Source organism: Odocoileus virginianus, chromosome 9 (genome assembly GCF_023699985.2).
Source record: "Odocoileus virginianus isolate 20LAN1187 ecotype Illinois chromosome 9, Ovbor_1.2, whole genome shotgun sequence".
In the NCBI taxonomy this organism is placed as follows: domain Eukaryota; kingdom Metazoa; phylum Chordata; class Mammalia; order Artiodactyla; family Cervidae; genus Odocoileus; species Odocoileus virginianus.
In genome coordinates this window covers 35,428,623-35,451,296 of record NC_069682.1, presented here as the reverse complement: position 1 = coordinate 35,451,296, position 22,674 = coordinate 35,428,623, and the positions used below count along the sequence as shown (strand labels likewise).

General features: G+C 43.8%; 2 protein-coding genes across 2 annotated transcripts in view; one reads left to right on the top strand and one right to left on the bottom strand.

Annotated features, from left to right (window-relative positions):
- SEC23B (SEC23 homolog B, COPII coat complex component) overlaps nt 1-17,341 on the bottom strand; it is a 30,096-nt gene extending 12,755 nt beyond the window's left edge. Inside the window, 13 exon segments of the mRNA XM_020878692.2 lie at nt 247-279; nt 281-337; nt 4,188-4,268; nt 5,273-5,396; nt 7,345-7,460; nt 7,781-7,939; nt 8,370-8,514; nt 9,507-9,592; nt 9,719-9,955; nt 10,704-10,790; nt 13,349-13,406; nt 14,663-14,886; nt 17,265-17,341. Of these exon segments, the coding sequence (XP_020734351.2) occupies nt 247-279; nt 281-337; nt 4,188-4,268; nt 5,273-5,396; nt 7,345-7,460; nt 7,781-7,939; nt 8,370-8,514; nt 9,507-9,592; nt 9,719-9,955; nt 10,704-10,790; nt 13,349-13,406; nt 14,663-14,883 (1,404 nt within the window). The 5' untranslated portion in view covers nt 14,884-14,886; nt 17,265-17,341.
- A 2,896-nt stretch (nt 17,342-20,237) lies between these two features.
- On the top strand, nt 20,238-20,973 carry LOC139036631 (nuclear transport factor 2). The gene has a single exon (XM_070472204.1). The coding sequence runs from the start codon at nt 20,349-20,351 to the stop codon at nt 20,730-20,732; it is 384 nt and encodes a 127-aa protein (XP_070328305.1). The 5' UTR covers nt 20,238-20,348; the 3' UTR covers nt 20,733-20,973.
- Nucleotides 20,974-22,674: the final 1,701 nt, after the last annotated feature.

Here is a 22,674-nt window from a genome sequence, read left to right as displayed (position 1 = left end):
ATGATGGCTGATAAAAGCCATTCCTCTTCTGATGAAGAGGAACAAACAAAGTGACAAGGGCAATCTCCTGTCTGACTCTGACCAAACCCCCAAAAGAATAAAAAAGATGATGCCAGACTGGTATCAGGCCCAACACAAGCCCAAAGTAGCATCAGCTTCTGGAGAGAGAAACCAGAAACCCCAGTCTGTAATAAACCAGAAAACACAATGCAGAGACATGACTATTCACAAAGAAATCCAGCCCACCTGGTTGACTACTTCAAAGTAGATGCCGAGTGTCATTCGTGGGATCAAGGCCACAGATTTTCCACTGGCTCGTGCCACCAACACCAAGTTCCTAGGGGTGAGAAGAGGAATTAAAAAGAAGTAAGACAAGAGAGATACTACAGTGATTAACTGCTAATGATAAGTACTAACTCTGAGAAGGGCAGGCCCCTTAGACTATCTCACTCCAAACAAAGCTTGAATTTCGGGCATTCCCTGGTACTCCAGTGGCTAGGACTCTGAACTTCCACTGCAGGCGGGCACAAGTTCAAATCCCTGGTCAAGGAACTAATATCCCACATCTGTGCAGCATAGCCAAAAAATAAAGAAAATCTAAATTTCACTAAAAAAAGTAAAACTACAAGTCAGAATAAACTTTAACACTTATTACAGTGCTCCAAAATCAGGCTTTTCAAATGGGCACTCTGATCAGTTTTCATTACATCAGTGAGACGTATCTCTACACAGACACAGATAGTGCAGAACACTGACGTCAACTGAGAGGATCAAGTCAGGGACAGGGAAGAAACACTGCAAGAGAAAAGAACCACCTGCCTAGCTTGAACAATTTGTGTGCTTCCTCCATTGTTACTAGACTAAGAAATAATTACAGAACTTGAGCTGTCAAATATAAATTCTTAACTCAATTCCCTTATGCAAAAGCTACATATAAATTCATGGTAAGAAAACTGAGATTTTAGCCATGTGAAGGCTACATTATGTTGAACAGCTGAACGGCTCCCCAGTGATAAGAAGTTCACTAAAGTGTGAAGGGTATCACAGCTTTAAGCATAACATTGAGAAGAAAAGCTATAGGTATCATACACCTAGAACCATGAACCAGGGTCTGAGACATACATTCAACACTTCATTAGAATACGGAAAACCATCCTTGGAGAGCAACACAACTGTGCGTAGAGAGAGTCATGACACCTCTCGTACATTTCTCTGAATCCACCCGCAGTGTACAGTGTCAGTTGAGGACAGCTGACATCAGTCCGATCTCTACGGAGCTGGGCCAGGAGCTTGTGTCCCCGGGCACAGAACCAGCATCTGAGGAAGGTGACGCTCAGGCAGGAGAGGGAAGAGTCACAATGAAATCAGGTCACAGCTCGCAGTGCTTCATGAGACTTTCCTGGGAAGATCGTGAGATGGACGAAGGTCTGGGTGTTCACCTTCCCTTTAACTCCTGCTGGGCAGTGAGGCCACCCCCAGGAATGAGGGTGAGCAAATAACCGGGGCCTGCCCACCTCCCTTTCTGGGCTTGCTAACCCTTCTCTCAAATCTCTCCCCTCACTGTCCAACTCCATTTTTAATACGTGAAACTCATTCAAGCTTCAGATCCATGTGGTTCACACGTGGTTCAGAGTACCGTCACACCCAAAACATGCCATGCTGGCCTAAGGATTATTTTAAACTGAAGGTCATTTTTTAAAACCAGACGTAAAAAAATTCTCCATCCTCCTCCTGCCAAGAAGGCAGGAGCTTCTGAAGTAACCAAGGACACGCTAGATGCTCACCAGCCCAGAGGTGGCGTGGGAAGAATGTGTAATGACTCGTGCTTAAAAAACCCTCCTTTTTCATGAGTTTCCCCATCTATCTACATTTCCTCCATCTGCCACTCCTCAGGACCCAAAGTCCCTTTCCTCTGTGTTGTCCCTCTTCTACAGAGTTATTGCTCTTCTGTTAAGAGTAACATACTCCTAAGTTCTAACCACCCCTTGCAGTTATCCATCACTACAGACATACCTGCTGGGTATAAGTGCCATGCACACATTAACAAAGTTGCTTTTCTCTTGTTAAGCTGTGTTTTGTTAGGTCCCGAACAATGAAATCGACATGGGCAGAGGAAAAAGGACAATTTCTGTTCCTCCCCTATAGCAACAGGGGCTAAGCGTGGTCACAAACCATCCAAAGCCCCACAAGGACTTCTTCTCAGTAATACACAAACTCCTTAAATAAGCATTTACTCCTTAAGTAAGCATCTTCTGATCTGCCTTGATCAGAAGAAAATGGAAAGATGGAACTAGGAGATCACCATTTTACTGAGATTCAAATACACTGACATGCAGGGTTATCAAAGGATAACCTAATGCCATAGGGGAACGGCTGCTGGCAAACAAGATACTCGTGTTGCGCTATCAGCTCATTCAACAGGCTTCCTGCTGAGGCAAAAAGGAAACAGCCCCCGTCTAGCCTCCACTTCACAGCAAATATGACAGAAGACAAGCCAAATGAGAAAACAAACACGCGGAAACCTCGTGACACTCAAGGAGAGAAGATGCTGGCACCTGGCTCTGTCTCAACAGACGTCGTCAAACAAAACAACAGGCCAAAAACCATAAACAAAATGACAGCAAGTCCACTCTAGATCTTAGAAGACTGAGGATATATAATCCCAGAAGCAATGCTGGTTAGAAGGGAAAACAGTTGCAAGGGCACTTGGAGAGAAAGTAGGGACAGAACGTGACCATGTGTTAGATGGTATCAGGAAACTGCTTTCCTAGTCTTGAGAATAGCCTTGTCTTCAGAAGCTGCACGCTGAAACACAGACTCAAGACATCTGCAATGTGTTTTCAAAGGCAAAATAGGATAGCGAATATGGCAAGTAGAGGATATCAGATAGGTAACTCAAATGTGGCCAACACGAGGATAGAGCGATGATCCTGACAAAATGTCCAGGACTGATGACTCTAAATGGTGGGGAAACAGGATTACACTCTTCTCAAACTTCCCAGTGTGTCTGAAAACTGTACTTCCCTCGCCGTTGCCTCCTCCACCCCCATCCACAAGTGTCATGGCTGGTCCCTGCTGGACCCCAGAGCAGCTCATCAGTCTGGACTAATCGACAACACCTACTGAGGCAGATTCTACGTCTATGGGGAATATTTAGGAACACGGAAGCCTCCCAAGGCCCCGCTGAGAAACAGGAGTACAAGTCCCTTAGTACTTGGTGATGACAAGGGACTCATCAGAGGGGCCTGGGGCAGCAACCCACCTCACCCAGAGGGTTACAGGAAAATTCTCGCAAGTTGTCTTGCCTCTGGCAACTTCAAACTAGCTCTAGGTAGTCACTAGTGAAACGTTCATTGCTGAGGACAGAACTCTGATGTGAAGGGTGAAATCTAGTGTGGGCGACCCTGGTGCTTCCCTTGGGCTGCTCGCTGAATCTTCCCGATAGTACTATATAGTAGGTCCCATCATTTCCTTTATTCCCCAACAGAGACGCTGAGTCCTGGATCCGTGAAGTACCTCGTCCCACCCACCCTCACCCGGAGTCCACACCCACCCCTCCCACCCACCCTTGAGTTGAAGATGATGGTGGGGAAGGACATAAACGTCATCACCCTGCCCAGAGCCAGCCTGGACAGGCCTCGCTGGACCACTGGTGTACCCTTGGTAGCCGCAGTGTGAGCAGAGGAAGCGGGTCACCAGCAAGGCCACCTCTCCACCTGGTGAGGCTGAGCTGCTTCCGTGCACTCAAGAACACCAGCATCTGCAGGCACACAGTGTCACCACCACCCAGCCGACTCGAATGGTCTCTGAGAAGTGAGACAAAGGCAGCCCTTCCAATGGCAATAAGCACATGAGTTTCTCTCTCAAGGGCTGTGCTCCATGGAATGGAACGCCTGGTGGTTCTCTGGCACGACCACCCAAGCAGGAGTAGCAGGTCAGGGGGACCTGGGCCTGGCTCCTCCATGTCAGCTCTGACCCCGAGCAGGACAATGAACCTCTGCGAGCCTCAGCTTCCTCCTCTCTGACCATTTAGCTGGATGGACAGAAACACAGAGATGACACTACCCCTCCTCCCCTCTGCACAGACACAAGCCAACAGGTGACATAACAAAAGGTCATCCAGTTTCAACCCACTGAAGCGGCCAAATCTGGGACAGAGGAGAGAAAGGTGATGGAGCTTTTCTTACATTTTCTGACACACATGGTCCTTTCACATTCAGAGACACACAGGGTCCGATGGCTCCCGCAACCTTCAGCTCCCTTGAGGTCTGAGACAGAATTACACAAAAGCACACAGTTAACCACTAAGAACCACCCTCTTACAAAGGACACACCTAAAACTTAGAGGAAGAAACGGCAGGGTTATCACTTCACCCAGAGAAAACCCTACAGGGATTCTAGTACACAAAAGCTGCTACACGGTTCTCCATGACTGCTGTGAATCAACCAGAACTTTAATAAAACCCTCCTTGAGAAGCAGCATATCTTTGTTCCAAAGATGATGCCACATGTCCTGCTTTCTCAAAGTCGAAACAACTGTGCACACAGAGGACAGCAATTCCACCAATACTACTACATTCTTTCCAATGCCACGAATCTGCTATAATTAGTTACAACTGTCAGTCAGCAAACATGCTGTCTTGTGTATCTTTAAATATACTTAATTCATGGACTCTGACATAATGGCAAGGCCATACTCGGATTTTTAAATCTGAATTCATGTCAGCAAAGTCCATTCTTCATCTATTTAAATAAACCTCAAACATTTGATGATGTTTTTTGAAGTCTAACCAAGATGATTTACTCATTATTACCAATTCACAAGTAATATTTACGATCGTATTTTCTAATGGTCACTTTGAATGTTTTCTCAGTGACTCAGATCAAGGGTATAGGTCTACAGTCTCTGTGTGGAAAACAAAAAGCCACACTCATGATGCCACCCTATTTAAGAGCACTGGTCGGTCTGCAGGCAGGTATTATGCACGAATCAGTGGTTGAGTGGGTGCTCAGCCTACCACCCGTAATCTAAGGCCTGCTGTCCTAGGACAGGGCAGAACCTGCAGGGAAAGCAGACAACTCTGTGTTTCAAACACTGATAAATACACAGGTCATTCTTGAGAAGCAAAGCAACCAGGGATGGTGGGATCATTTTGCTGGGAACTTCTTCTCTTTAAGTGCCCATGTCCTGCGGGGTGAGGTTTCCCCAAGGCCAACTACTAAATAAGTAGGAACACTATTCTTCCCTTAAATCTTTAGAAATCTATTGTACCTTTACTTCCAAAGTAGCACCAAATGCCATTCGGAAATTTCCATTAAAATCTTTACTAAAAATTCTTTGGAATGTCTGCTTGAAGAGAGAAGTGTTGAAAGAATCTCCCATCACCATGTAGCCTCTAGGAAGAAAAAAGGAAAAAGGAAGTGAACCTTTAGGATGACTGAAAGCCATTCAGAGGCTTCCTGGGTACTGACAAACAATTTAGAGCAAAAAGAAAAAAACAAGCATGTCTATAAAGGTGCTACTGACAATATACTGCTTGCTAATGGTAACAGCCAGTTTAAGCTGTACTCAGGAAAGACATTATTTTTAAAACATGAAACAGAATTCTTTAGAACAGCGCTTGTATCTTGATCACTATGACATATAAACCTACAAGAGACGACAAATACCTCACAGAACTAGACATACACAGAGATTTTTAAAATGAGTGCATGTAAACACTGGTGAAAGGCAAGTCCAGTCCATAATGGAGTTAACTATATAGACTAAGGAAAGTTTCCTGGTTGTAACATGGTGCTGTATTTATGTAAGATGCCAGCACTGGGCTCCAAAATCAGTGCTGATGGTGACTGCAGCCATGAAATTAAAAGACGCTTCCTCCTTAGAAGGAAAGTTACGACCAACCTAAACAACATATTAAAAAGCAGAGACATTACTTTGCCAACAAAGGTCCATCTAGTCAAGGCTATGGCTTTTCCAGTAGTCATGTAGGGATGTAAGAGTTAGACTATAAAGAAAGCTGAGCGCTGAAGAATTGACGCTTTTGAATTGTGGAGTTGGAGAAGACTTTTGAGAGTCCTTTGGACTATAAGGAGATCCAACCAGTCCATCCTAAAGGAGATCAGTACTGAGTGTTCATTGGAAGGACTGATGTTGAAGCTGAAACTCCGATATTGTGGACACCTGATGCAAAGAACTGACTCATTTGAAAAGACCCTGATGCTGGGAAAGATTGAAGGCAGGAGGAGAAGGGGACAACAGAGGATGAGATGGTTGGATGGCATCACCGACTCAATGGACATGAGTTTGGGTAAACTCCGGGAGTTGGTGATGGACAGGGAGGCCTGGTGTGCTGCAGTCCACGGGGTGGCAAAGAGTCGGACACGACTAAGCAACTGAACTGAGCCATTGGGAATTGCTGGATGAAAAGTACGGACAGATCTCTTTGTACTATGTTTGCAATTCCTTGTGAATCTTAATTACTTCAATTAAAAAGTTAAAACAAAAATGATACAATCATCAGCTGCGTGTGCTCAGCTATACCTGGAACACGCTGGGGTTCTCAAACCCTGCACGTCAGAAACTCTCGGCAACTTTTTTTCTCGGCAACTTTAAATACACTGATGCCCAGGCCGCACCCTGTGCTAATTAAATCTGACTTTAGAAACAGGACTCAAATCAAGAGTAGCTTTTAATGTTCATGGGTGATTCTGACGTGCAGCAGCTTCAGACCAGCACTGCACGTCTGTGGATCTCACCAAAATCCCCAGTTTGTTAAAACTGACCACCAGGCTGGAGCCTCAGTCTCTGACTCAGGAGGTCTGGGGTGAGGCCCAAGTGTGCACATTTCTAATCAGCCCCCATGGAGCCCTGAGGTGGCTGGTTGGGCCTCATTCTGCTTTGAGGACCATGCCTCCACAATGCCATCCACCCGAGGTGAGGACTTGTGCTCTCAACCCACCCCTCACTGCACCCTCCAGGCTGTCAGGAAGCCAGGGGAGGGGCTCCTACTTTCTCTGGCATTCAGACCTATTCCCTACCCTTCTCACAAGGAAATGCTAAAGGCCACACATTTCATGCTTGCCATCTTGCCCGGGTGTCTGAACAACTCTAAGAAGTGAAGTTCCTCTGAAACGACAGGTTCCTAGGGAAGCCTGACCTCCTTCTGATCACAGCTTCTTCCTCTGAGAAGTGCACCACCCTCCCCAACCCAGAAACCGCAGCCCGGAGCCAAACAAATGCTCCTGTGAGCTAGCCTGGGCCCTCCCCACGGTTGTACCCCTCATTTCTCTTTCCTTAGAACCACCAGTCTCACTTTACTCAGGGGCTCACTGTCCACATACCCAGTAAGATTTGGGCAACACTTCATCTCCAGGAGTCCAGTCTGATCAAGGGCACAGGCGTAAATATCAATGCAGTGACCGTTTGCAGCAGTGCGGTTCGCAAGCATCTCATAGTGCTGCGGAGAAAGAAAAACCATTTCATGGAACAGGGACATCCCCCATTAGGTATCCTCAAAGTATTTCGATATTGGAAGCCACACTTTTTTTATATGGATGTCATAAAGGAAACTGTCCTCATGTCCCCTGTGTGATCACATCCATTCTAACCAAGGTCTCAGAACTGGGGCAGATATTTAATGTCAGCGAGATCTGGCAGGTCACCTCAGCAAAGGCAGCCTGCCTGCCACACAGCATGGCCTGGGCAGAGGTCGCTCCTGAGCAGCCGAAGCCCCACCCTGGGTGACTACACTTACAGCCCGTGGCCAGCAGCACCTACCTTGGTTGCCTTTTTCATGAAGCGGGCATTGTCTTTCTCAATGTCATGCCAGGAACGAATAGGAACCTTTAATTCATCTCCAACCACCATGCCAGGTCCCTGAGTGGGGGGTCCCCCAGTGAACAGCATGATCCTGGCTCCCGTGTTTGGAAAAGTGCCCTGTGACAGTGAGTGGCAGCATGTTAGAGACACACAACCAGCCCCAAGCACACTTCCCACAGAGATGCTACAAACACGCGCTCCCTCGGCTGTCATGAATTGTCGTGAACACTGAGGACACTGCAACAAAGAGCAAACGACTCTATATACAAGCAGCTTCTCACTTCCAGTTTGAGGCTCTGGAGAGCTTTCATTAATTTACTGTGATCCCACTGCCCTAATGGTCTTGTGTTTCTCAAGAAAACTTTCTATAATTTTCAAAACACTGAGGGCTCCTTCAGTGTGGACAATAATAATCACTGAAGTACATTCTGATAAACTAACAAAGTCAGCTGACTGGGGTCACAGCTGATTTTTCGGACAAGGTCAAGGAACACACCTTCTGCCAGCAAGCTTGCAAGGTTTGGCAGGGCAGTAAATTCTGAGTTACCTCCAACAGGCCAACAGCAATGGACAAGGCAACACCAGTGGATCGCAAAGGCCTCTTCCCCTGAGGTACAGGCCACGGGTCCCTCTGTAGTTCCCCAAGGAGATCAGTGAGGTTCATGTCAATCTTGTGAATGGGCTGCAGAAACCTGCGTGATTTTGAATGGAAACGTCAAGTCTGATTTAATAAAGTACTCTGGTCCTTGGCCCACGTGACACATAGCTACTGCTCTTCAAAACGAGTATCAGTAGAAAAAACTTGCAGTTTTTTTTTTCTTCAAAGTTGTCTCTTAACTACAAACACAAAAAACTCAAAGCAATTTTATACAGGACAATCTCTTAAAGCCTAACATATAATAATTTGCACCTGTAGTGTGGAAAGAAAATCAATTTCAAACAGGAGCAAATCAGTTTAATTAAAGTTTAAGTGGCAAAAAAAAAAAAATCCTAAAGACATGCCTAACAGGAACTCAGTTCACGTAAGGTTCACAAGCAGGGATCATCAATCGTTCTGAAGACTCTCTCCATGTTTCTCTTAAACACTTGGAGTCATCAGGGAGAAACACTGGTTTCTCACAGAAGAGGCCGTAACCATCACCTTATGTTGGCCGACTGTTAACCCAGCCCTCAGCTGTTCTAGGAGCACAGCAGGCCATGTGAACTAAGTGCCGAGTCTCAGGTTTGTCTCAGGACAGAAGCCTTTTCAGTGTCCCCAGCTGTACAAAACGGGGCGAGTTCCCTAGTGGCCTAGTGGTTAGGATTCTGGGCTTTCACTGTTGTGGCCCGGGTTCAATACCTGGTTGGGGAACTGAGGTCCCGAAAGCTGCAGTGCTGTCAAAATTAGAAAAAAAGGACAACAGCCGCATGTCTAAGAAGAGGGGAATGACTGTGTGCAGTGCTCTCATAACCTCTATGGTGATACAACTCTAAAAGGAAAAGCATCCTGAGCAAAACTGCCCCAGGATATATGTGTACACATATATTTATATAATTATCTATAAATTTTAAACATACATTGATGTATTATGCTTATTATTAAACATTAAATATTGATTAGGCTTAATCTTTTTTTCCCCTTTAAAAATAAAATACAAGGCCCTCTCGCCGCGCACCACCCCCCCACCCATGGGGCCAGGCTCACCTGCTGGACACGGACGGGCGCTCCTGCGGCTGAGCCGGGCGCACTGGCTGCACGGGCATCGCAGGCTTGGTCAGGCCCAGCATGTCCTACACAAACCAAAAAGACGCATTTCTCATAACACAACAAGAGAATGGCTCCTAATTTTTTCCTTTTTCTTAATGAAACTTTAAGAACTATCCCTGCTCCTGCCTGAGGACAAGCCAGGCACTGACCTGGATCTGCTTGGCAGTGAGGTCCTTCGTCCCCCGGAAGACGTAACTCTTGGAGATCCCCTCGCAGCTGAGTTCGTGAACCTGTACCATCCTCCCAAACGTGATCAAACCCACCAGTGCGTCCGGAGGGAGGAGGCTCAGGGACATCTGCAAGGACTCCTTGAGCGCTTGGAGGTCATCTTCCTCCAGACACGTGTCCACCACATACAGGAAGATCAGAGGGGATGGGGCACCTCGCTGGATGTGGAGAAAAATGGTATAATGGTCAGTGTACAGACAGACGTGACCTGCTCTTTTTAAAACAGGTACGTATTAAATAAAAACTCTTTATTTACGCTTGTCAGGGATAAGAACATCGAAACAAACCTTTCAGTTCAGTTCAGTCGCTCAGTCGTGTCCGACTCTTTGCGACCCCATGAATCGCAGCACGCCAGGCCTCCCTGTCCATAAACTTACCTCATTAAAAGACAGGTTTTATCAAAACCAACTAGATGCAAAGACTATTTGTATCCAACAATTTATTCCACATTTTGAATGCCAGGCCTTGCTTCAGGTCCTGCGATACATCAGCGGACCAAAAGGCCAGAGATCCCTATCTGCCTGAAGAGCTAACTTTTGGGAACAGAGAAGAGGAGCGGGATTGTGCAGGTGGGGCGGGGTGGGGGGCGGAGCTCCACCAGTAACTGGGAGGCTAGGGCAGCCTTGTTAAGAAAGTAACATTACAGATTAAAAAAAAAAAAAGTAACCTGTGAGCAAAAAGCTGGAGGGGAGAGAGGGAGCAATGCAGATACAGGGAGAGAGCTCCAGCCTGAGGAGAAGCCAGAACCAAGGCCCAGGGACACGTCTGTGCCCACACACTGAGCAGTCAAGGATCCTGTGGGCCTTGCAGCTATAAATCGTCCATATGGGCAACAGATACAGAAGACAAGAGTATTTCAGAAAAAACTCAATACTTAACACTACTCCTTAAACACATGACAATTACCTGTACCACGTACTCAATTGTAGAAAACTGGGGCATCAATTCAGCAGGCTGGTTCACCTCTGATATGCCTGCGTAAGCTGGAGGAAACTGGAAAGAACAAGACAGAGCAATGTTTCATGAGGGCTGAAAGTTACACTATGTCTTTTATCTTTCATTTATAAAAACTGTAATAGTTTAATGACTATGTATTTATTCTGAAAGTAAAAAATGTAGAACATGTTACTAAAGTACAAAAATCTATTAATACTGCCCTATCACACTGGAACATTTTTTAAAATGCAGTTTTCAGATATGTTATAACTTCTAAATAATTAAAACACACACTATTAAAACCATTTCCTAATTGTTGCCTATCAATGAACACCTGAGATTTTAGCTGTCTTATCAATTATCTATGTGGCATCTAAAGCTTTTATTTAGGTTTATTATTCTAGCTGTGATCAATAAAGTAATACATGTTCATTGCAGAGAACCTGGCAAGTACAAGAAATTTCATGGACAGAGGAGCCTGGCAGGCTACAGCCCATGGGGTTACAAAAGTCATACACAACTACATGACTGAACAAAAAAATCTAAGAATAAAGGAACAACCGCCCCTCCACCCCACACACACACACCCCCACACACATTCCCACCACCTGGAGGCAGCCTCTGTCAACATCTTGGTTTCCACACTTAATTAAGCACAGCTGAGATCATCTTGTATGCACAATTTTGCAACCTGCCTTTTGGTGCTTAACATAATGTCATAGATGTCCTCTATTCTCTCTGCAGACATTTTAGATTCATAGCTTGTATGTTGCTTTTCCTTTCCCCCAAGTTAAAAATTGAGGTATGACGCCGTACATACCGATTTTACCATCTTTTTGAGTGTACGGTTCAGAGTCTTAAAGACACTCATAACGTTGCACAACCATCTCCAACATCCATCCCCAGAATTTTTCTCATCTTGTATAACTGAAACTCTGAACCTGTTAAACAATCTCTGCTCCATCCCCATCCAGCCCCTGGCACCCATCTCTCCACTTTCTGTGTCTATGAATCTGATTACTCCAAGTACCTCATTTAAGGGGGAATCATACTTTTGCCTTTTTAGGACTGGCTTATTTCACTCAGTAATATCAGTAAAGCTCAACTACATTGTAGCGTAAGTCAGAACATCCTTGCATCTTAAGGCTGATTACTATTTCACTAAACACACAACACTTGCTTACCCATTCATCTAGCAGCGGATACTGAAGTCAGGTGAAATGTTTAGCTACTGTGAATAATACTGCTGTAAATAGGAGTGTATATCTACAAGATCCTGTTCTCAGTTCTTTTGGGTATATATCCAGAGGTGGGAAAACTGGATCATTTGGTAAACAACAATAATGATTAGTGACGATGAGCACCTTTTTATGTGCTTATTGGCCATCCGTCTATCATCTTTGGAGAAATGATCTCTTCAAGTCCTTTGGCCATTTCTGAACTGGGCTTCCCTATTGTTGACCATTACAAGTTCTTAAATATTCTGTATATTAATCCCTTAGACTTACAATTTGCAAATGCTTTCACCCACTGTATGAGCTGGCTTTTACTCTGTTGACACTGTCTTTCTGATCCAGTAGAATTTCCACAATTAATAAAATTAAACGGACATCAATTCTGAGTGTAATAGGGTGTAGGAATGTTTTTAAGACTTGCATATACTTCTCAATCGCCCATGAAATCTTGAATGGTGGGACTTCCCTGGTGATCCAGTGGCTAAGACTCCATGTTCCCAATGCAGGGGACCTGGGTTTGATCCCTGGTCAGGGAACCAGATCCCACATGCTGCCACTAAAGATTCTGAATGTTGCAATGAAGAGCTCATGTGCCTCAGCTAAGACTAGGCATAGCCAAAATAAATGAATATTAAAAAAAAAAAAAATCTTGAATGGTACCTGCTTCTAATTCCCAAGCTTATACTCAGTTACCAACTGCAGGTTGGTCCTTTATCACTGGACTCAGTGTGCACTGAGCATGAGACTCATAATTATGATCAAATTAAGAATAAGTAGATTATTAGTATCTTAAGGTCTACGAGGACAGTATATATTATGATGAGCATAATTATTTGCTAACTGCTTTACCAACATTTAAAATGCACAATTCAGTGATTTTTAGTAAATGCACACAGAACTGTGCAATAATCATCACAATCCACTTTTAGAACATTTTCTTCATAGGCACAGCTCATGTCAAAGAGAAGTCTCTCATCATTTGGGAGCTCTTAGCTTAATAGCTTAAAAATGCTTAAATCAAAACAAGATAAATACTGATATTTGACCCTAAAAGTTAGAAGGGTCAGAAAATGAAAATCCAGTATCCAATTAAAATAAATTGAAGTCAAATGTAACATAAACATCTTATCTATTTTCTAGGGTAACATACTCAGTGCTTACAGAGAGCGTACTTAGAAAAAAAAAGAAAGAATTCTATGTCCTCTCCACAGCAAATGACAAAGACACAAATAAAGAAACAGAATGACCATTCAAAAGAAAAATCACGGATGCTCAACATTCAATATTCCCAGGAGAGACCCAAATTCACCTCAATTTTTTCAGCATAGGACAATGAACGGAAACATAAGGAATACTTTTAAAATAACTACGTTCACATACCTGATTTCTCTGGAAACAGAAATTACAGGCCCAAAGCTTTGCTCGATAATCAACCTGACTGTGAGAAAGATAAAATATTACAACCAGGTACTATTTTCATTTTTAACACAGTACTAAGCGGGGGATTTTTGTAGAAACGAACACCTCTGGCATTAATACGTCTCTGGTCAATAATGTGTTTTAAGCTAGAAAACATTTACGTGTAAACTTCAAGCTCAGTTAATCTCAGAGAGATGTGTGTTCCTATGTGGGTGCATCATTGGATGAAGGCATGCAACACCTTCTCTGCCGCTTGAGTTCTGGCTTCTGAGGACACAGAAAGGTTCCTTCAAGCAGCAACAATGAATGGCTACTAAACCCTTTTTTCTCTTTTCTGACTTCCGAGATAATATTTAGAAGTTCATGAGCTATAAAATTTATTTGTTACTTCCTATGGCCCCGTTATCTAAACAGTGTTTATAATTTTCCTAACATCTTTACTGTTCATATATGTGAAACTACTAAATTTTAGTACTAAAAAGTACATTTTACACAGGAAAAACTCCTCAGACTTGAACCACAACACTTAGCTCACTTGAAGAAGCTGGGCAGGAAGGCTTCTGGGTTGATACACTTCCTAAAACTTGTTGCTTGCCCCATGCTTTCTACATTTACAAAATTAATATCAGGGGCTATTATTTTAAGAGCAGCAGCAAAAAAATAAAATAAAAGAGCAGCAGCATCTTATACATGGGCACATCAAGTAAAAGCAAGGAGAATGAAGTAAAAAAAAGTTCCATTATATAAAAATTTTATGCTTTAAAGAGTATTTAAGACACTCCTCATTTGTTTACAAATTCTTTCAGAGTGCCCACATTTAGCGATCACAGGTCACTATTCCAGGTGCAAAAAAAAAAGTTACACTTAACAATAAAATCTTTTAAGAGCTCAAATTTCTTCTGCCTATTACTTCTTCCTGCTGTATGGGATCACCATATCAGGTAGGTGCGACAAACTGTCTAAAGCATTTGGAATTTTCTGGAAAAAGCTTTAACACCACCAATAAAATCAACGGTTAAACCAAAAATAAACTGCAAACCAGAAGGGAAAAACAACTAGCAATCCTTTCCCTCCACCTCACCCCATAAGTTCTAATTCTATCTGGAGTTATCAGGCCGGGGGGATTCCCACAAGCACTCATTACCTAAGTATTTCACTATTCACTACTCATCTCAGATCTGACATCTTGCCCAAATGAATCACTTCAATAGGATCACGTAAACATCGGAATTTATTGCAGTCATCCTTTTTACTAGTTTTTAAAAGAGCTCATACCAAAGTGGATTGAGAATGGCTTTGCAAGTTGGCCTGCTGCAGAGCACAGGTTCATACTGTACGGGCGGCAGGTCTGGACGTTCTTTTAAAGGAGTGAGAAGACAAGCCAGGGGAACAACCATTCTTGTAGCCTCAAGTCTGCTGGAAGGCCACACATTCCAACTAAAACGCACGCCATCGCGTTCTTCATTCTGCTGAATGAACTCCAGATATGTGGCCATTGTCTAAAAAAAAAAATACAGATAAACTCTTAATTGTATGTGAAATTCCCATTGAACTTCAAAAAAAAAGATGATCACCTAACGCAACATTCTTTAAACACTAAAGTATAAAAGAACTTGTCACTGGAGGATGCCAATGTCTCAATTCTCTCTGACCCCCTAAGGGTCAGTTAACTTCACGGCTACCTTTCCTGTTCCTTTCTCCAATCCTCGTTTCTAGTACTTAAAAAAAAATAAAAGGGGCAGGAGGTTTACAATCTCTTGGTCATCTCTGAACTGCATGCAGTTGAGTAAGAGTCATTTAAATCTCCTCAAACAGCACATTATCAATTCAGTCAAGCAGATTTCAAACCTGTGTTCAAGCTCTGTTTCAGAAGCTGGCTACCTTCCTCCCTGACCCCCTTCCCTCCTGACTCTATTTGAGTAAAACATTGTATTAAAATTTACATTCCAAGTGATCTTGGTTTTGTGCCATTTTCCCTCTTGCGGTTATTAACTACAGAGAAAAGACCTAGATACTGATGCTCAAATGCTATTCACGGAGTTAACAGCCCCCAGTTCTTACCCAAAGTACTTCTTGGGATCACCAGAATTAAAGGCCAGTGGACTACTACGCTACATACACACCTCACCAGCACCTATCTTCTCACCACAGTCGCTTATGCTCATGCCTTGAAAGATTCTAATAAAATCAGCCATTCAGATTATGTACATTTTCCAAACCAAGATAATGCCAATTCTCCTGAGTGCTCTATACATCCTGTTTACATACTAAAATCTAGGCTAACATACAGTCCAGCTATTAAGTAGGATTCAAGGGAACAAAAAGTTCAACAATGGGAAAAAAGGCAAATTAAGGAATCTATTATATAAGTGGCCTCTAGTGCTCATTTATGCAATGCTAAATAATGACTGTCTCCAATTACTTTAAGATGTACCATAAATAATTCAGACAAAGAGAATAATATACAGCTTATATATGTGAATGAATCGATTACTCTGCTACACACAATATAGATCATAGAAATTCCAAATGTCTGTTCCAATTAAATCAAGACATTTGTTATTTCTGGCAAAAGGGGGCAACTGAGGCACTGTATACACAAGAAACACTTCCGCAACCTCCTGGGCAGCAAAAGGTAATTTATGTGGTTATGAAAGCACTCTCTGCAAGCACCTCAGCAGGCTTCATTAAGTGACCATTTTCCTTCTCAAAACATTTCATTAATAGATACTATATCTCCATCCTATGTCCCCAAGCATCTACATATTAAAACCTGCACTGTCCATTTCCCACTGCCTCTCTTCCCCTCATTTCAAGAGCATGGATTCTTAACTCTGGGCTCACAGCCAACAAGGAACTTAACCAGGTCAATAAATCCTCTGAAAGTACATGCAAAACTGTGTGCATGAGCCAACAGTGCATTTTTCTAGAGACGAGTCGACCCCTAACATCGTATTTTCAAAGGGGAAAAGTTTCAGAATGGGTTACTAGCTGAATGGATGAATTATGAAAAAGTAAAACTGTAAAGATCCTGTATGTGTGTCTGCCCCCCCCCCCCAAAAAACAAAATCTGTACCATTCATTTCACTTTAAGGGCGTGACTTTTCAGGACACAGCTAAGGCTAAGCAAGGAGTCTGAAGACCTGGGTTCTTAGCTCCGGCTCCCTTACGAAGCGTAAATCATTTAACCTAATTCTCGAGTTCCTCAACTTTAAAATGGACGTTGGATCCTTCCAGGCCCCCCCTCCCCCGAGTCCGAGGGATCCTGCGCCAAAAGCCGGCCCGCCGCCCCAGCTGGCGGGGACCGCGCCACTTTCAACAAACCCTTGGGTCACCGATCCCCTCAGTTCCCCCGCCTGCCGGGAAAAGGCCTCGCCCCAGGAGCAACCCACCTGCCCTCAGAAGAGACTCTTGTCCCAGCCCTCAGCCTCTCATCACCCGTGCTGCCCGCTCACCTGGCCGGAGGAGCTCACCTGGCCGCAGCCTTCCGCAACCACAGCTGCTAAAAGCCGGGATCCGGCTCCCACCAAGTCCACCTCAGCTCTAAGCCGATTGGTCAGCACCCTTGTGCGTCACTCCACGGCGCCGCACGCTGGCCAATCAAACATGGCCTGGGGGCAGGAGAGCGGAAGGAAGACGCTCAGACAGGCTGCGCCGCCATTTGAAACAGGGCAAGCCAGAGGTGCTTCGCGCCTCAAAATCACAATTCCTCAGAACACACGTTTTTCCACGTTCACCTCTAAACCTTTCTGTCGCACGGAACACCGGCGCCTACAGAACTGTTTTCTAGGCGCAACCAGGACGCCTCAGGAGCTCGCCGCCGTCCAATAAGACGTCCACTCCCTTCAGTGGGAAGTGCCCCCATCACCTTAGTTACCGGGAAGCGAGAACGATGACGTCTGGTCCCGGAAGAGGTCAGGGCGGGCTCCTCGCAGAGGAAACCGAAGTTGGACGGAAGGAAGTGTCGGCACGCACGAGGGGGCGGAGCTAAGGGAGCGTGGGGGTGCGTGCGCGCAGGAGTCGCGTCGGTGAACGGGTGTATAATTACAGGTGTTCTTTGTCCTGTGGGTGTGCCTGTCCTGGTTTGCGCAGGTGCATTACGGCTCTGCGGCGCCTGGCATTAGTGAACAGTTCTCCTCTATCCTTGTCATCCTTCCACGAAAAGGTGAATAATTGGGAGCTGTCGTAGTCAAGCATTTTAAGAGATTAACGAAACTCCTAACGATATAGGACGCAACTTTCTACAACCACCACTACCGTTTGCCCTCTAAGTGGCAAAACGGAGCGCGTTAATCTAATTCAGAGATTCCGCCTCTGTGTAACATAAAAGAATAAGCAAGATTATATAAATTTAAAATTATTCTTAGATCATAGCAAGGTGTCGAAGAGTTAGTTAGCTCAGTTCAGTTCGGTTCAGTAGCTCAGTCGTGTCCGACTCTTTGCGACCCCATGGACTGCAGCACGCCAGGCCTCCCTGTCCATCACCAACTCCTGGAGTTTACCCAAACTAATGTCCATTGAGTCAGTGATGCCATCCAACCATCTCATCCTTTGTCATCCCTTTCTTCTCCCGCCTTCAATCTTTCCCAGCATGAGGGTCTTTTCAAATGAGTCAGTTCTTCACATCAGTTGGCCAAAGTATTGGAGTTTCAGCTTCAACATAGTTCTTCCAATGAACACTCAGGACTGATTTCCTTTAGGATGGACTGGTTGGATCTCCTTGCAGTCCAAGGGACTCTCAAGAGCCTTATCCAATACCAAGTTAATCAAAGTTTTAAATGACCAACGGATCATAGAAATAAGTTTCAAGTTGATGTACTGTGAAGTTACTGTTAATATGAAAAATTTTCAGGAATTCCCTCACTGTCCAATGGTTAGGACTCCCATGATCTCATTGCAGAGGTCCTGGATTCAGTTGCTAGTTGGGGAACTTAGCTTCCACAAGATATGCAAGTTCTATTCCCCTACATAAGCCAATGAGAACAAATCTCCTTTAAGAGATGTATTAATCTGTTAGAACTCTCTAAAATTAGTTGCAGGAAAAAAAGTTGAATAATGGGTCAGTTTTATTGAACAAATTTACAGTTTTCATGTTTCTAAACCATTATGTAAGAGTAATGTTAGGGTTTTTTTTTTTAAGTAATTAAAGTGGTGTAACTTTAGGACGTTCAAGTCAATTATTCTCTGAGCAAGGAGACACAATTAAGGTGATACACATTTGTGTTATATTTCACAGTGCAAAAATTTTACCAAGTCCAAGCTCATGCTGTTTGCCCGCACAACAAGCTAATAAATCGGGAGACCACTTGTTGTGGCAAAGAATAGAAACTTTATTCTGAAAGCCAGCAGACTGAGTGAGGAGGGGATGTGTTGATTTCTTCTTTCCTGCACCCGTTCACAGGTGGGTCTGGTCAGGATGTTTCCTGTGAACTTAAGAAAGGTATTTTAACTTAACACGCAGGCATGGGAAGCAGAGTTCCTAATCTGGGCCGTTATGGACACTTTAAGCTTATAGACAACTTCCCTTTAGTGATTAACTTGAAGCAAAAGCAGTAGAATACAAAGTTTAAAGTAAAAGAAACAAATCCAGTATTGAGTCAGGTTTATTCTTCTCTCTTACAGAAAGACATAGCTGGTTTTTTTTTTTTAACCAAACATTGGAAAACTATCATTTGCCAAAAAATTTTCTTGAGTTATTTGAACCTGGATTCCTAGTACTAGAAATTTCTGTAAGAAGGATTTTTTTTTTTCAATCTGTCTTATTTAAAGTATTAGAAATGTATTTATTTTTGGAATTCCCTTACTTTAGGAATAGTGAATTTTAGGAATAGTTGATTTATGTGACTGTGTAGTTATCTTGATAAGTGTGGGAAGGAAGAAAATTTCCTCTGTTCTTCTAGGTTCTTCTGGCTGGCTGAAAAATTAAATCAATATGAGACATTAGCAGGAGAAAATGAAACAAAATTTTAATAACATGTATACATGGGAAAGACCAGATTAACTAAGTAACTTATCAAAATGATTGAAACCCTCACCTTAAAAACCATCCTCAGTTCAGTTCAGTTCAGTTGCTCAGTCGTGTCCGACTCTGCGACCCCATGAACCACAGCATGCCAGGCCTCGCTGTCCATCACCAACTCCTGGAGTCCACCCAAACCCATGTCCCTTGAGTTGGTGATGCCATCCAACTATCTCATCCTCCATCGTCCCCTTCTCCTCCTGCCTTCAATCTTTCCCCTTATCAGGTTCTTTTCAAGTGAGTCAGCTCTTTGCCTAAGGTGGCCAAAGTATTGGAGTTTAAGCTTCAACATCAGTCCTACCAATGAACACCCAGGATTGATCTCCCCCAGGATGGACTGGTTGGATCTCCTTGAAGTTCAAGGGACTCTCGAGTCTTTTCCAACACCACAGTTCAAAAGCATCAATTCTTCTGCGCTCAGCTTTCTTTATAGTCCAACTCTCACATACATACATAACCACTGGAAAAACCATAGCCTTGACTAGATGGACCTTTGTTGACAGAATAATGTCTCTACTTTTTAATATGCTGTCATGGTTGGTCATAACGTTCCTTCCAAGGAGTAAGCGTCTTTTAATTTCATGGCTGCAGTCACCATCTGCAGTGATTTTGGAGCCTAGAAAAATAAAGTCAGTCACTGTTTCCACTGTTTCCCCATCTATTTGCCATGAAGTGATGGGACCAGATGCCACGATCTTAGTTTTCTGAATGTTGAACTTTAAGCCAACTTTTTCACTCTCCTCTTTCACTTTCATCAAGAGGCTCTTTAGTTCTTCTTCACTTTCTGCCATAAGAGTGGTGTCATCTGCGAGAGTGCAGCGGGGTGGCAAGGGAAGGCAGGGGGGAAGGGACAGACGGTCGCAGACCGCGCTGGGTTGCCGCCGCCGCTGCCGCCATCGTGCCAGCCCCTCGGGTCTCAACGAGGCCAGGTGACGCTCCAGAATGGGAGACAAGCCAATTTGGGAGCAGATTGGATCCAGCTTCATTCAACATTACTACCAGTTATTTGATAATGACAGAACTCAACTAGGCGCAATTTATATTGATGCATCATGCCTTACGTGGGAAGGACAGCAATTCCAGGGGAAAGCTGCCATTGTGGAGAAATTGTCTAGCCTTCCATTCCAGAAAATCCAGCACAGCATCACGGCACAGGACCATCAGCCCACACCAGACAGCTGCATCATCAGCATGGTTGTGGGCCAGCTTAAGGCCGATGAAGACCCCATCATGGGGTTCCACCAGATGTTCCTATTAAAGAACATCAACGATGCTTGGGTTTGCACCAATGACATGTTCAGGCTTGCCCTGCACAACTTTGGCTGACCTCCTCCCAGCCAGGCACTCATGCTGTTTCCTCCTCCCTCCTCTTCCCAATACTATTCACACTCCTCCAGATGCTCCAAATATCATTCACAAATGAGCAGGGCCGCGGTGGGCGTGGGCTCAGTGCGCTGCTGCTACTGAGGTGTTGTGCATGATGTTTGGACGCTAGACTAGTTGCATCTGACAGGAGAAGTTTGTGTTGTACCAGCGCATGCCTTGGAAAGACTTAAGTAATGCAAAAGTTTCTTTTTTTTTTTTTTTTTTTATCTACTGACAAGTTGCTCTAGTAACCCAAAGAAGTGAAGGAGAAAGCAGCTGCCTCACCGCCCAGATATTGATTTGTTCAGATGTTTCAATGCCTCATGATACAATAAAACCACGAAAATTTTCTTAACAAAAAAAAAAAAAAAAAAGAGTGGTGTCATCTGCATATCTGAGGTAATTGATATTTCTCCCTGCAATCTTTATTCCAGCTTGTGCTTCCTCCAGCCCAGCGTTTTCTCATGATATATTCTGCATATAAGTTAAATAAGCAGGGTGACAATATACAGCCTTGACGTACTCCTTTTCCTATTTGGAACCAGTCTGTTGTTCCATGTCCAGTTCTAACTGTTGCTTCCTGAACTGCATACAGGTTTCTCAAGAGGCAGGTCAGGTGGTCTGGTATTCCCATCTCCTTCAGAGTTTTCCACAGTTAATTGGGATCCACATAGTCGAAGGATTTGGCGTAGTCAATAAAGCAGAAATAGATGTATTTTTTGAACTCTCAACTAAAGACTAAAGAGGATATTGAGGGTGAGGAGTGAGTTATCAGAGGTCACACAGTAAATAAGGGCAATGTGGTTGGGCAGATTAAACTCACTGCCTTCTTCATTCATAATTTTCTAGAGATGTGGTCGTCCTCTTCCTAATACCAGGAGGGAGACAACCTACAAATGGAGATTCTTCTTACAAATATAACTGTTTCTTACAAAAGGATAATTCCTACTGGCTAAAAGTTTTTTCCAAGTCTGCTGTTTCTTAGAAAATAATCAGCTTAAAATAATTAATACACCAAGAGACATATTTGGGGGAGGCAAATTCTATTCCCCTATGTAAGCCAATGAGAACAAAACTCCTTGAAGAAATGTAGTAAGCTAATTTGTCTCTAAAGTTGGTAAACCATTTCACTCACAACAAAAGGTGAAGACCTTTCTTTTTCAAAATATTAATTTATTTATTTCATTTTTGGTTGCACTGGGTCTTCATGCTGTGCCTGGGCTTTCTCTAGTTGCAATGAATGTGGGCTATTCTCTAGTTGTGGGGCACAGGCTTCTCTTGTTGCAGGGCACAGGCTCTAGGTGCATGGGCTTCAGCAGTTGGGGCTGGCGCACTGGCGCACAGTAGGTGTGCTGCACTGGCTCAGTCGCTCCATGCCACATGGAATCTTCTTGAGCCAGGGATTGAGCCTATGTCCCGTGCATTGGCAGGTGGGCTCTTATCCACTGAAACACCAGGGAAGTCCCAACACCTTTCTTGGTTACAGCCATGAAGACATAGAGAGGAACAGAATGTAAAATAAAGAATGTTGTCTGCCATCCAGTTCTACAAGGATCAGTCATGAGCCACTACAGCCTCTGACCTACAGTACACCCTGAGAATAATTCAGTACAAAACTCAGGATGAAACATTAACTGTTTTGGATATACAGGCCCCTAGACAGGCTAGTGAACACAAGTTAATGTGCTTGATACACAGTTAGGCCAAACAATAGTGAAACATCAGAGTCCGGAGTAAAGTTTATTGAAGGCCATACAAGGTAATGAGTGGCTCATGCCCCCCTCAAAACCCAGAACTCCCAAAGGGTTTCAGCAAAGCATTTTTTTTTAGCTTTTCTTTTTTTTAAATTAACTAGTCTTTGAGTCCTAATTCTTTTTCCCCCCATGCCCCTGCTACTATTGAC

Coding starts and splice junctions, on each gene's coding strand:
- LOC139036631 (XM_070472204.1), top strand. CDS start 20,349: ATGGGAGACAAGCCAATTTGGGAGCAGATTGGATCCAGCTTCATTCAA.